The sequence below is a fragment of the Lepus europaeus genome, chromosome 4, assembly GCF_033115175.1.
Source record: "Lepus europaeus isolate LE1 chromosome 4, mLepTim1.pri, whole genome shotgun sequence".
In the NCBI taxonomy this organism is placed as follows: domain Eukaryota; kingdom Metazoa; phylum Chordata; class Mammalia; order Lagomorpha; family Leporidae; genus Lepus; species Lepus europaeus.
The window spans coordinates 120,645,098-120,658,354 of record NC_084830.1 but is presented as its reverse complement, the minus strand read 5'-3'; the positions used below and the strand labels follow the sequence as shown (position 1 = coordinate 120,658,354).

At 43.2% G+C, this 13,257-nt stretch overlaps 1 protein-coding gene across 1 annotated transcript in view; it reads left to right on the top strand.

Moving 5' to 3' along the window:
• The first annotated feature begins 595 nt into the window (after positions 1-595).
• Positions 596-13,257, top strand: part of TTC1 (tetratricopeptide repeat domain 1) — a 77,378-nt gene continuing 64,716 nt past the window's right edge. Inside the window, exons 1-2 of the mRNA XM_062188739.1 lie at positions 596-676; positions 2,042-2,413. Coding sequence (XP_062044723.1) covers positions 2,072-2,413 — 342 coding nt within the window. The 5' untranslated portion in view covers positions 596-676; positions 2,042-2,071. The remainder of the gene's footprint in view (positions 677-2,041; positions 2,414-13,257) is intronic.

Below are 13,257 nucleotides of genomic sequence, written 5' to 3'. Positions count from 1 at the left end.
TTTTTTTTTTTTTTTTTTTTTTTGAGATCCATGCATACAAGAGCCCATCAATACGTTTATGGAAAAATGCCTATTATGAAAAAATGAGGCATGAATCTCAAAATATTTACACTAAACTTTTCTATTAACAGACTTTTTGAAGTATACTGTCTCCTCCTGCAATTATTTTAGTCGCACTCACGTGGTCCAAAGGCCTCTAGAAAACTCCACTGTACGTTTATGAAAGAATGCGAAAAGGCAAATAACAGTTTCATTATAAAAACTTTTGGGTTCACAGTGGACCCCTTGAAAGGCGCACTTTGAGAATCACTGAAGCGAAAACTTTAATTTCGGATACAGTTTATTCTTCTGGATTTCTCTACACATTCTCTACGAAGAGTAGTTAGGGTTAAAGAGTAAAATGAAGGTGGTAAGAACAGACTCTATTTTCGTTTTTGCGAAGTTAACGCTCTGTTTTGCCGTAACCCAAGATGGCCACCAGCTCTAACATTTTAGTCCGTACAATGACGTCACACAGCGACAAAAGCGCCGTCTTTCTCCGAGGTGTCACTACATTTCCCAAGATGCTTTGCCAATAGCGACGCCATTGGTCGGAGCCTACGGAAGTGCACCTGACTAAGCGGAAATAGAAGGTCTCCGAAGCTAGGAAGGTGGACACCGGAGGAACCGTGAAGCTGTGAGTATGCCCGTGGGTTTGGAGACTGGCTATGTGGACCGCAGCTAGGGGTTAATCTGTGAGAAAGCGCGGGTGGTAGTTCCCTAACCGTGGGTTCTTAAGTTCCCGCGTTTTCCTACTAGACTTGGGAAAGAGGAGAAACAGGATATTATTGTGGAGGCGATACCTCCGTATTACTGTCTTGCTGTTTTAAGTTTTCTTAGAAGGAGCAGTGTTGAAGTCGAGTTATTCCGTGGCACAAGGGTCGTTGGCGTGATTTTGCTGCGAGCGGAAGGGCGAGGTTGCTGACGATCTGACTCAGCTTCTACAGCAGTGGTTCGCAGTTGGCGGCCCATTAGAATCACCTGGGATACTAAAAAAAAAGCTACGGATGGGCTGGCCTGACGCCAGACCAGTTAATCCAGTAAATCAAAATGGGGCAGGATCTAGGGATCAATATTTCCCAAAAACATCTGAAGTGTTGTCCACTAATGCCTGATTCTGACTCCTGGGTGGGTGATTAGGGCCACCTGCACCAGAACTCCCCTTCCACTCTAAGCTGCGTAGGCTTTGCTACGCTCATTTTGATTTAAGATGATGATCACGGTTTTGGCACGGAGTCTGTATTGAGCCACACCAGAAACTTATTTTGGGGCCCCTTTTGGTGGTGTTTCCAAGACTGACCATCGTTTCTTGTTTGTGATTTAGTTATTCATTATGGTTAAAGGTTTAGAGCTGCTTCATTTTTCTTGCCACTGCTTTAGCTTCAGCCTGTTTGTTGCTACTCTGACAAAACGTGAGCCAATAGAACATGGAAGAGTCACATTAAAATTGGTTTCATAAAAGGTTCAGGTGCCACATTTAGCCAGGAAAGGAGTATCAATTAAAATGACTTTTGACATAATATGTAGGCTTATGAAACCCTTTATATATATATGATGAATTTTTAAAAAAGATTTATTTATTTATTTGAAAGGCAGAGTTATAGGAGTCAGAGGCAGAGAGAGAGAAGAGGTCAATCTTCCATCTTGCTTGTTCACTCCCCAGTTGGCCACAACTGCCTGAGCTGGGCCAATCCAAAGCCAGGAGCTGCTTCTGGGTGTCCCACATGGGCATAGGGGCCCAAGTACTTAGGCAATCTTCTGCTTTCCCAGGCCGTTAGCAGGGAGCTGGATCAGAAGTGGAGCAATTGGGATTCAAACAGGTGCCCATATGGGTTGCTGGCACTTCAGGCAGCAGCTTTACCTACTACGCCAGCCCCCTAATGAATTTCAATGAAAGGAAGTTATATGTTTTGGGCTTTAATGCAAAGGTTTGTTTAGGCATGAAAGGGGAGATTTTTAAATGTAAGCAGCATTATATAGCAGATTTCTTTTTCTTTCCTAGGGCTTCAGCTTCACCTCCCTCACTGATAGCATGGGGGAGAAGTCAGAGAATGGTAAGACTCCAGCAGATCTGTTCAGTGGGTTGAAGCTTACAGATCCCCAGGAAGCAGAATGTGCCAGTGCTCCAGTTCCTGATCCCAAACATGAGAATCCCCAGAGCAAGCTGCTCAAGGGTGATGAGGCCCATCCCCAGGAGGATCAGGCAGAGGATCAGGCAGAAGAGGAGTGTTTTCACGACTGCCGTGCCTCATTTGAGGAGGGGGATCCAGGAATGGACAAGGTTGAGAGCAAACCTAATGATGTGAATTCCTCTGAACTGGATGAAGAATACCTAATAGAACTGGAAAAAAACATGCCAGAAGAAGAGAAACAGGTAAATATATTTTTGTGCACAGTTTACACATTTAACTGATAAAATTATTAAGTGTGGTTGGTACTGTATTGTAGACCAATGCATCTGTGGGAAATAGTCACTCTTCCTTTGTATTCTTGTTGCTTTAATACTCAAGGGTGTGAGATGAATCAGTAACACGATAGGGAATCATTGATTGTGTTTGCTTAGCAAAGAAAGTTTTTTTTTTTTTTTAATATGAACTAGGAGTACTTTGTTCATATTGTACCTCAGGAATCTAACATTTTCTAACATCATGCATATATGCACACTTGAGATATTCTTGTAATTTTATTTTGGTGAAAAATCAAAATCCGTGCATGCAAGAGGTCTTAACAGATCTCATGAAAAATGCATATTATGGAGAAAAATTATGCATGGATTTCAAATTTCTTTTGTACCAAAATAAAATTTTTTAAAAAATTTATTTGACAGAGTTAGAGAGAGAGAGAAAGATCTTCTTTCCATTGGTTCACCCCCCAAATGGCTGCCACGGACAGAAGTACGCCAGTCCGAAGCCAGGAGCCAGGTGCTTCCTCCTGGTCTCCCATGTGGGTGCAGGAGCAACCAGGACTAGAACCCAGCGCCCATATGGGATGCCGGTGCCGCAGGCAGAAGATTAACCAAGTGAGCCACAGTGCCAGCCCCCCAAAATAAATTTTTTTGAAGAGGATTATATATTTATTTGAAAGGCAGAATTACAAAGAGATCTTCAGTCTGCTGATGCGCACTCGTCAAATGGCCTCAACAGCTGGGCCTCAGCCAGGTTGCAACCAAGAGCCTGGAATTCAGTTAGGGTCTCCCAAGTGGGCCTCAGGGGCCCATGTACTTGGGCCATCTTCACTGCTTTCCAACTGTGTTGGAAGTGTAGTGACCAGGACTTGAACTGGTGCTCATTTATGATACTGGCATTGCAGGCGACAGCTTAACCCACTTGGCAAAAGCAGCACCCAAAATAAACTTTTAATTCCATTTTCCATGAACTTTTTGACATATGCCGCTGTCATTTCCCATAAAGCAGGGGTGGGGGAATCATTTTTCTGCCAAGGGCCATTGGATATTTGTAACATCATTTGTGGGCTGTATAAAATTCTCAACTTAAAAATTAGCCTGCTGTAGATTCATTGAATTTTGAGACTGCCTGCCATTGACTTGGCAAGGCCTAGCCAAATGATTTCAAGAGCATTATACAGTCCATGGGCCAGACGCTCCCCATCTCTCCCAAAAGATACAGAGGTAAAGTAACTTTCCCAAAATCACACACTTAGTAAGTGACAGAACTAACTCGTAAACCCAATCTATTTGATTTCAAACTGTAACATAGAATTTCAAAACAAAAATCTGACTACCTACGAAGCCGCCGCTGTAATAAACTTTACACTTTCCTGCTTGTTTACCCCTTGGCTGCATCCTTAATTGGGCAGGCCTTCACTTTTTGAAACAGAAGTCTTGGTGTCCTCCACATACTCTTTCTTGCGATCTCATAAGTAAGGTAGTCTAATTGTTACCTTAGTATTTAAGTTTGTCTGCAAAGAACTTGAATTAAATTGTTTTTACTGCTAAAGAGCTCACTCACTGAACAAGATATGCTGGATTGACAATGGGTAGTATAACAGTGGCAGAGGGATGGTGTAGGAAGGGAAGGAACAGCTTCTCTTTCTCTCTCTTCAGGTGCTTTTCATTGTCAGGCAGACAAGAGAAAGATGCAGATCTTCCATGTGCTGGGTCATTCCCCAAATGCCCATAGTAGCTAGAACTGGGCCAGGCCAAAATCTAGAACCTGGAACTCAATTCAGGTCTCCCACAAGAGTGGAAGGGACCCAAGAACTTGAACCATTACCTTCTTTCTAATGGTGCACATTAGCAGGAAGCTGGAATCATAACTAGAGCCAGGCTTGAACCCAAGCAGTTCAATATGGGATGCAGGCATCCTAAGCAGCTTCTTAACTGTTGTTCCAAATACCTGTCCCCCGACCTCAGTTTTTCTATAGATGTGTTACAAGTTAGCTTTTGTGCTAATGTGTGCCACCCAAAGAGGAGGAAAAGGGCAAAAATGAGCCAGGTACATAAAACCACCCTCAACAAATACGTTTCAGGAGTGAGCAATGTAGCGCTGTGGATTAAGCCACTGCTTGGGATGCCTGCATTCCATGTCAGAGTGCTACAATCGAGTTCTGCCTCTGCTTCTGATCCAGCTTTCTGCTACTGCACCCTGGGAGGCAGCAGATGAGGGCTCAATTACTTCAGCCCCTGCCAATCACCTGGGAGACCCAAATGGAGTTCCTGTCTCCTAGTGTAAGCCTGACCCAGTCCTGATTATTGTGGGCATTTGGGGAGTGTACCAGAAGATAGAAGATCTCCATCTCTCTGTCTCTCTGTCTCTCCCTTTCTGCCTCTCTCCCTCTCTGAACCAGAAGTTGGAAGATAACTTTATCTTTCAAGTAAAAAGACCAAAACAAATATGTTATAGAAAATTAAATATTTTTCCATAACATTAGAGAAATAGTAACTTTGGGGTTCAGCTTTCATACAACTAATGCAGGCTTTTAAAAAACATTTATTAAAGTTGAATGATTGGCCTAATAGTTAAGATGCCCATATCCCCTATCAGAGTGCCTGGGTTTAAAACCCAGCCACACTCCTCACTCCAGCTCCCTGATAATGCAGGCCCCAAAGGGTAGTGATGGTGACTCAAGTGATTGAGTTCTTGCTATCCATGTGGAAGATGTGGAATGAGTTCTTGGTTCCCAGCTTTAGCCTTGCCATGGTGTTTTGGTTTTGAACCAGGAGATAAGAGCTCTATGTACCTGTCTTTCTCTACCTTTGCCTCTCCAGTGAGTAAAAAAACCAAAAAATTTAATTTGATTAAATGTCTGTTAAAAAATTAGCAGTGTTCTTTTGATACCTTAATATGTTTTGACTTTTCTAGTGCCATCTGGATTTGACAGTTGAGTGGTTTGTCTCAAAGTGTCACATATTCCACTCTTTTCCCCAATTTAGTAAAACCTTTCATTTTGGTCTTTTAGCCCAGAGAATCATATTTTAAGTTCTATAAATATTTTATTTATTTATTTATTTATTTTTTATTTTTTTTGACAGGCAGAGTGGACAGTGAGAGAGAGAGAGAGAAAGGTCTTCCTTTTTGCCATTGGTTCACCCTCCAATGGCTGCCGCGGCTGGCGTGCTGTGGCCGGCGCACCGCGCTGATCCGATGGCAGGAGCCAGGTGCTTCTCCTGGTCTCCCAAGCAGGTGCAGGGCCCAAGCACTTGGACCATCCTCCTCTGCACTCCCTGGCCACAGCAGAGAGCTGGCCTGGAAGAGGGGCAACCGGGACAGGATCGGTGCCCCGACCGGGACTAGAACCCGGTGTGCCGGCACCGCAAGGCGGAGGATTAGCCTGTTGAGCCACGGCGCCGGCCAAGTTCTATAAATATTTTTAAGATAATTATTTTTATTGCAGCTAGCCTTAATATTCTAAGTAGCACAATACTTTTTTCACTTTTTCCTCATAGAATTGACATATCATTTACATCTGATGCTAGTCTGTCAGTTCTAACGTATACAGTTCAATGAATTTCAGCAACTGTATACACCTATGTAACTCACATTCCTTTTGAGATGCAGAACACTTCCATCAGATCAGAAAATCCCCTTGTGTACTTCGCCAGTTATTCTTTGACCACCAACCCCAGGGGACCACTGTTCTGATGTCTGTCACACAGGTGTGTTTTTCCTGCTGCAGACTTTTATATACAGTGGTGTTCACTTTTAAAATATAAACAATTTCTATTTTATATTTCATCTCAGTCTAAATATTTGCATAGCTTAACTTGAAAATTTGTAAGAATATCTTATAGTGGCAACATACTACAATGAAAGTCCTGTCACCTATGAGAATATAGACTGCATTTAGCTAATTGTGGTGCTATTTTAAACTATTTTTATGCTGTTTTGATAAATAACTTTGTGAGATTGTCACCAAGAAAGCAGCAAAAACAAATGAAGATAAATGTTCACTGCATATATAGATCAGTTATAATAGGTCATTAGGAGCAGGATAGCATTACTCTTGATTCTTTTACAGTAGGTGGATTTTAAGGGTAGCTGTTTAGGCTAGCAGTTAGGATGCCCACATCCTATGTTGAACTTTCTGTGTTTGATACCTGGACTTGGGCTTCTGACTGCAGCTACCTGCTAATGCAGACTATGAGGCAGTGCTGATGGCTGAAGTAATTGGATTCCTGCTACTCATGTGCCATACCTGATTTAAATTCTTTACTCTTGGCTTTGACTCCTGCTATTTCAGATATTTAGGGAGTGAGCTGCACTCTTTCTAACTTTCAGGCTCATTTACTAATATTTAAAAAAAAAAAAAAAAAACAGGAGTGAGTATTAAGGTGTAGCATTGGGTTAAGCCACTCCTTGGGACACCCACTTCCCATATCAGAGTGTCTGGGAAGGCAGAGATGATGGTCCAAGTATTTGGATCCTTACCAGACACTTTGGAGACCTGAATATAATTCTCTGCTCCTGGCTTCAGCCTGATCCAGCCCTGTCTGTTGGAGGCATTTGGGGAGTGAACCAGTGGGGTGGAAGTCAGTCTCTCTCTCTCTCTCTCTCTCTCTCTCTCTCTCTCACACTCACACACACACACACACACACACACACCTCCCTCCCACCCAAACCTCAAATAAACAAATAAGGTTTTTTTTAAAAGATTTATTTTATTTGAAAGGCAGAATCAGAGAGAGCGAGCAATCTTCCATCTGGTTCACTCCCCAAATGAGCTCATCTGCCTGGCTCAACCCCAACTTCATCTGGATCTTTCACATGGGTGCAGAGACCTAGGAACTTTGGCCATCCTCCAGTGCTTTCCCAGGCACATTAAAAGAGAGCTGGATTGGAATGGAGTAGCTGGGACTTGAACTGGTGCCCATGTGAGATGCCCACACTGCAGGCAGTGGCTTAACGACAACACAGTGCTGGCCCCAATACATAGTTTTTAAAAATGCAAATTAAAACATGAGTCTCATCTGTCAGGTCAAAAAGTTGATCTGATGTTGACAGGAGGAAGACATAGGAACTCACATGTATGCTAATACTGGGAATTTCAATTGCTATATCCTCTCTATGGGATACAGATAACAAATTTTGATATGAGCATTTCCCTAGACCAGGGCTGTGTCAAACTGGGCCAACTTAGGATGGCCCAGTTTCCCCAGTAACTAGTATCAGTTTCAACCTCAAAAATTATAATTTTTCCAAGAGGAATAGGTCCTTTTACTCTTTAATCAAATGACATGTCAAGTGAGCGAGGCAAAGTTAGTTCCCGAATTATTTTATTTATTACAAAGCACACAAAGCAGGACAGGCAAAATAAGCTAAAGAAATATTTGCTAAAATAGGTAAATAAAAAAATTACTCAAGTACAGAGTGATAATAATGAACCAAACACCATAAGTCCATGGAGGAAATTTATGAACCAAACACTAAGTCCATTGAGGAAATTTTCTAGATAGTCTAGGTAGACATACTTGATGCTGTCTTGTTGCTGGATGAGTTCATTGCCCTACACTCTAGAAGTAAAGCAAAGGGTTCTCCACTCCAGCAGAGCCTTCAGTGGCTGGAGGGTTTTTTTTTTCCTTTTTTTTTTTTTGACAGGCAGAGTTAGTGAGAGAGAGAGAGAGAGAAAGGTCTTCCTTTTTCCGTTGGTTCACCCCCCAAATGGCCCACGTTGTGCCGATCTGAAGCTAGGAGCCTGATGCTTCTCCTGGTCTCCCATGCGGGTTCAGGGCCCAAGGACCTGGGCCATCCTCCACTGCCTTCCTGGGCCACAGCAGAGAGCTGGACTGGAAGAGGAGCAACCAGGACAGAACCGGCGCCCCGACCAGGACTAGAACCTGGTGTGCTGGCGCCGCAGGCAGAGGATTAGCCTAGTGAGCCGCGGCACCGGTCATGGCTGGAGGTTTTAAAGAGTGAATTCTTGCAAGGAAAATGGAGTCACAGTGAGAAATAACCTCACATGCTCGTTAGAAGGCACTAACATGTATTGCCCCAAAAGTTGTATTATCTTGGATGTCATCCTTGGAGAGAGAAGTCCAAAACGTAAACTATCTTATTGGCATTTAGGTTCATGGTTGTCAGCATGGCTGTAGTTGACCAGAGTTAAGTAATGGGCCTCCTTGGTATCAGCCAGGGGTTGTCACTGTTGCTGTCTTGTTAGCCTCTATGAAGTAACTGGGTTCCTTGCTCTCCACCAGTTTTTTGGTCAGCTACAGCTTGTGTCACAAGAAAACACCAGAGTTGGTGCTGACAGAGCATAGCCACATTAATCATAATTGAAATACCAATTTACTTAGATCCACAAGAATCATCATACAACAAAACACATCACAACAGGCTGCCAGCAGAACTTTCTGCAGTAACATGTATGTTCTCTGTCTGTGCTTTTCAGTATGGTAGCAGTTAGCCGCATGTAGCTGTTGGGCACTTGAAATGTAACTAGTACAACTGAGGAACTGAGATTTATCTTAATTAGTCATATATGCCTAGTGGATAACCATATTGGACAGCACAACTTTTAATCCTTGGTTTTTTTCTAGCTATTTATTATAATTACTAGAGACATATACAGATCTATGTATAAAATGTGTAATAGCATCTTTCATAATTTTGGAAAGTTAGAAAACATACTGAACAGAAAATATTTGTTGAAATTTATTTATTCTTTGTCCCTTTATTTGTTGGTGAGCCCCTAAAGGCTTTGGGATTTCTGAATGATAGGGTGTCTTGTTATTCAGAATGAGTCCCCTTTAATAATATCAGTGTTTAAGTCAGTAAGTGACTTAGGATGCCCCCTAGACAGTTTCAGGGTGAGACTTGTCACCCTATAGCCCCAGGTGTATAGAGGATTGCAACTACCTACCAAACTCCAAGAAAGAATGAGAGTAGGTACTGGAGATTGAGCTGTAATAAAAATCATTTTTAAAAATTATTTAGTTTACTTGATTGTATTGGAAAGGCACAGAGACAGAGAACTTCCATCTGCTGGTTCATCCCCATATACCAGGGCCAAGCCAAAGCCAGGACCTTAGAACTCCATCAGGCCTCCCACTTGGGTGGTGGGGACCCAAATACTTGAGTGATCACCTGCCACCATTAGTGTGCCATTATCAGGAAATTAGATCAAAAGTGGAGTAGCATGCACATGAAACCTCGGATGGAAGCAGTTTCTGCAAGCTGGCACTGTTAGATGGGATCATAGATAAGGCAGGGCAACAAGGGCTGGTTCTGAGATAAAGGTGGTAGGAACTTTGAATTCCTGGGCGTGAGGGGGAGATACAGCAAGCGAGACAGTGAGAGCTGGAGTTTTGGCTTTTTAGCAAGAGCTTTAGAAGTTAACAGAATTTGAGCCAGAGAACATGAACAGAGATAGAAGGCTTAGACATAGGAAATTTTCCACTATTCTGAACGCTCATAGAAGGGTGGAGATCCCAATAATGTTAGGGTTAAATGTGCTGTTTTAACAAGTTGTGGAGGTAGGAGACAACCGAGAGGAGGATCAGACAGAACACGGGACAAAGCTCCCATGGCGACCCGTAGAGTCGGACTGGCAGATATCGGGCATCCCCAAGATAATGGCCATCCAATGAGAGGATATGGGAACAGAGGGTGGGATCGTCACCCATGCACCCACTAGAGCCCAGGCCATAGCCCATTGAAGGGATCGGGGTTAAGTCATCACCCACACCCACTGTTGCCCGGACACAGAGTCCGTAGAGGCACAAAGCCATAGAGAATTGGGTCTGGTACTGGGACTTTGGGGGCGAAGTTGCGTAGAATCACAACCCGTAGAGAGTCACAGTGAGAGGGTCCTCCACCTGCCCTGTCTTACCTCAGGAATTTTGGAGGGCTTATGTGTGGATGGAGATCACAGAGCGTTCAGTGGTGAAGAAGGAGGTCTGGGGGTGAGTTCTGTGGTTGGCAGAAATCCAGGATCCCAACACAGCTCAGGTAGAGAGCAAGGTCGATGGGAGAGCCTGGATCCAATTCACTGCACCAGTGAAAGGAAAGACCACCACAAAACACCAAACACCAGAGTAAGGGAAAAGGTTTATTGTTGGGTGGGAGAAACCCTGTAGGCTGCCTCCCCGTGCACAGAGAGAACAACAGCCTGTACTGGGAGAACAGGTCTTATATAGCTTTGCAGAGGTAAGGAAATGGGAGTGGCAAATCCTATTAGGGTGTAGGGGTGGAACTGACACTTGTGATTGGGCTGTTTGGTCACCTGACTTCTAGTAAGGCTGGGCTTAGGAAGATGGCACCATTTTACTAACAGGCACTACATCCCCCTGGAGAAGCCGCCTCCTGCTAGAACCCTTTCTTGACCTCCCTTCCAATAACACCCCTTTTCAACATGAAGCAGCCAGAGTAATCATTGTCTAGTCCGACTAACAGAAGTTAGGGCCCATTCTTCTTGAAGGGGGAGCGTGAGGAGTCAAATGGGTCAATAGGCAGTCAGCGTGGTCCCAGTGGAATTTGGAGAATGCTTGCTTCCCCCCAAAAGATTATCTAGCAAGAACAAAATGCCCTCCTTCCTTAGGAATCTCCAAATGTGCTATGGGAATTGCAAGGGAGTGGTGATTTCATCTTCCTGAGCTCACGGTTTATTGTGAAAACAAGTTACATATCCCACCCTTCTGGATGGTTTTTTGTTTTATCAAGAGCAAGCCAAATGGGATAAAGGATTGTAAATCAGGTCTTTTGATGGGTTTTGTCCCTGCCTGGTAACTGAATGCCAGTCTCATTGGTTTTTTGTTTTTTTTTTTTTTTTCCTTCAAAATTGTACTTAAAAACCCCAGTGCCTTGAGGTTCCTAGGGTTTTTTACTCTTTTGGAAGCCCCCCTTCATGCTGCTCTGGCTGGAGGTAAAGTCTTGCTTTTTAAATTAAAAAAAAAAGTGGAGTAGCCGTCACATGAACCAGGCACTCCAATATGGATATGGGTGTCCCAAGTTAAGTCATAACTGCTGCACCAAATAAATGCCCACCCCTGTATTAAAAGTCTTGTACATGAGATTTGTTAAACATCCAGATTGCTGAACACCTGACTAGCACCCAAGAGAGGGCATAGAAGCTCAAACCTTGCCCTATACATCCGGCTGTTTATCTGTGTCTTTTATAATAGCCTTAATCTTTTTTTAATAAAGATTTTATTTATTTGAGAGGAAGAGTTACAGACAGAGGGAGAGACAGACAGAAAGGTCTTCCATCCACTGGTTCACTCCCCAAATTATCACAGTGGCTGGAGCTGTGCATTCTGAAGCCAGGAGCTAGGAGTTTTTTCTGGGTCACCCAAGCACTTGGGCCATCTTCTGCTTTCCCAGGCCATAGCAGAGAGCTGGATTGGAAGAGCACAGCTGGGACTAGAGCCAGCACCCAATGGGATGCCGGTGCCACAGGTGGAGGATTAACCTGTTGCACCATAGCACTGGTCCCTATAATAGCTTTTAAAATCAACCAGTAGGCCAGCGCCATGGCTCAATAAGCTAATCCTCCACCAGTGGCGCTGGCACCCTGGGTTTTAGTCCCGATCGGCACACTGGATTCTGTCCCGGTTGCTCCTCTTCCAGTCCAGCTCTCTGCTGTGGCCCTGGAGTGCAGGGGAGGATGGCCCAAGTGCTTGGGCCCTGCACCCGCATGGAAGACCAGGAGAAGTACCAGGCTCCTGGCTTTGAATCAGCGCGGTGCGCCGGCCGCAGCGCACTGGACGCAGTGGCCATTGGGGGCTGAATCAACGGAAAAAAGGAAGACCTTTCTCTCTGTCTCTCTCACTGTCTACTCTGCCTGTCAAAAAAAAAAAAAAAAAAAAAAAAAAAATCAACCAGTAAGCCTAAGTGTTCCCTAAGTTCTGTGAGCCATCCTAGCAAATGGTTAAACCCAAGGAGGGAGTGGTGTAACCCTATGGGAATCAGTGGAGACTTGTAAGTGGCTTATGATGTATGGTCAGCCTTGAAGAACTGTGTCCTTACCCTGTAGGGTCTAACACTATCTCTAGGTTGTTAGAATTGAGTTGAATTATAGGAGATCTAATTAGAAAACTTTGCATTGTGGAAAACACCCTTATGTCTGATGTTAAAAGTGCCGTGAAGGTATGTTAAGAGAAAAACAATGTGCTTCCCTCAGAATATGAATTAAATATTTTTTATGCTTGCAGGTGTTTTGTATACAATACAAGTGTTAGATAGATAAATTTGAGGTATTAGCATGGAAAGATGCCCACACCACATCAAAATGAGTTAATCAAATTATAGAACCGTGATGATTCAAGTCAGAAACCTAGTGAAAAAATGTTTGTACATAAAAATTTGTAAGTATACACTCCAAATCATAAGCAATGAGTAACTCTGAGGGAAGTAATTATTAGGGAATTTCATTTATATATAATGCAATTTTGTAATGCTTTTTCTTATAGTAAGCATATGTTACATTTATACCAATAACGTGAAAATTCCATTTTAAGAATATAAATAAATAGAAGTTGATTTTTTTACACCAAAATAGGTCAGATAAAGAGGACCTCTGAGGATTTGGGAAAGAATTGGTAATTTTTATAGATTTGTGTGTTCCTAAAAGTTTTCTCTTTGTGCCAGACATCAGCAGCTAGCATCTGTTAATTACGCTGACCTGACTTGCCCTGTGGCTGAGAAGATAATCCAGGCTCAGGTGGAGTGTCACTTCTCAGAACTCATGAGTAATGGAGGAAGATGGCAATTAAAAATTGACAAAAACAGGCAAAATCTCTTACTGAGAACACAGTGTATGTGT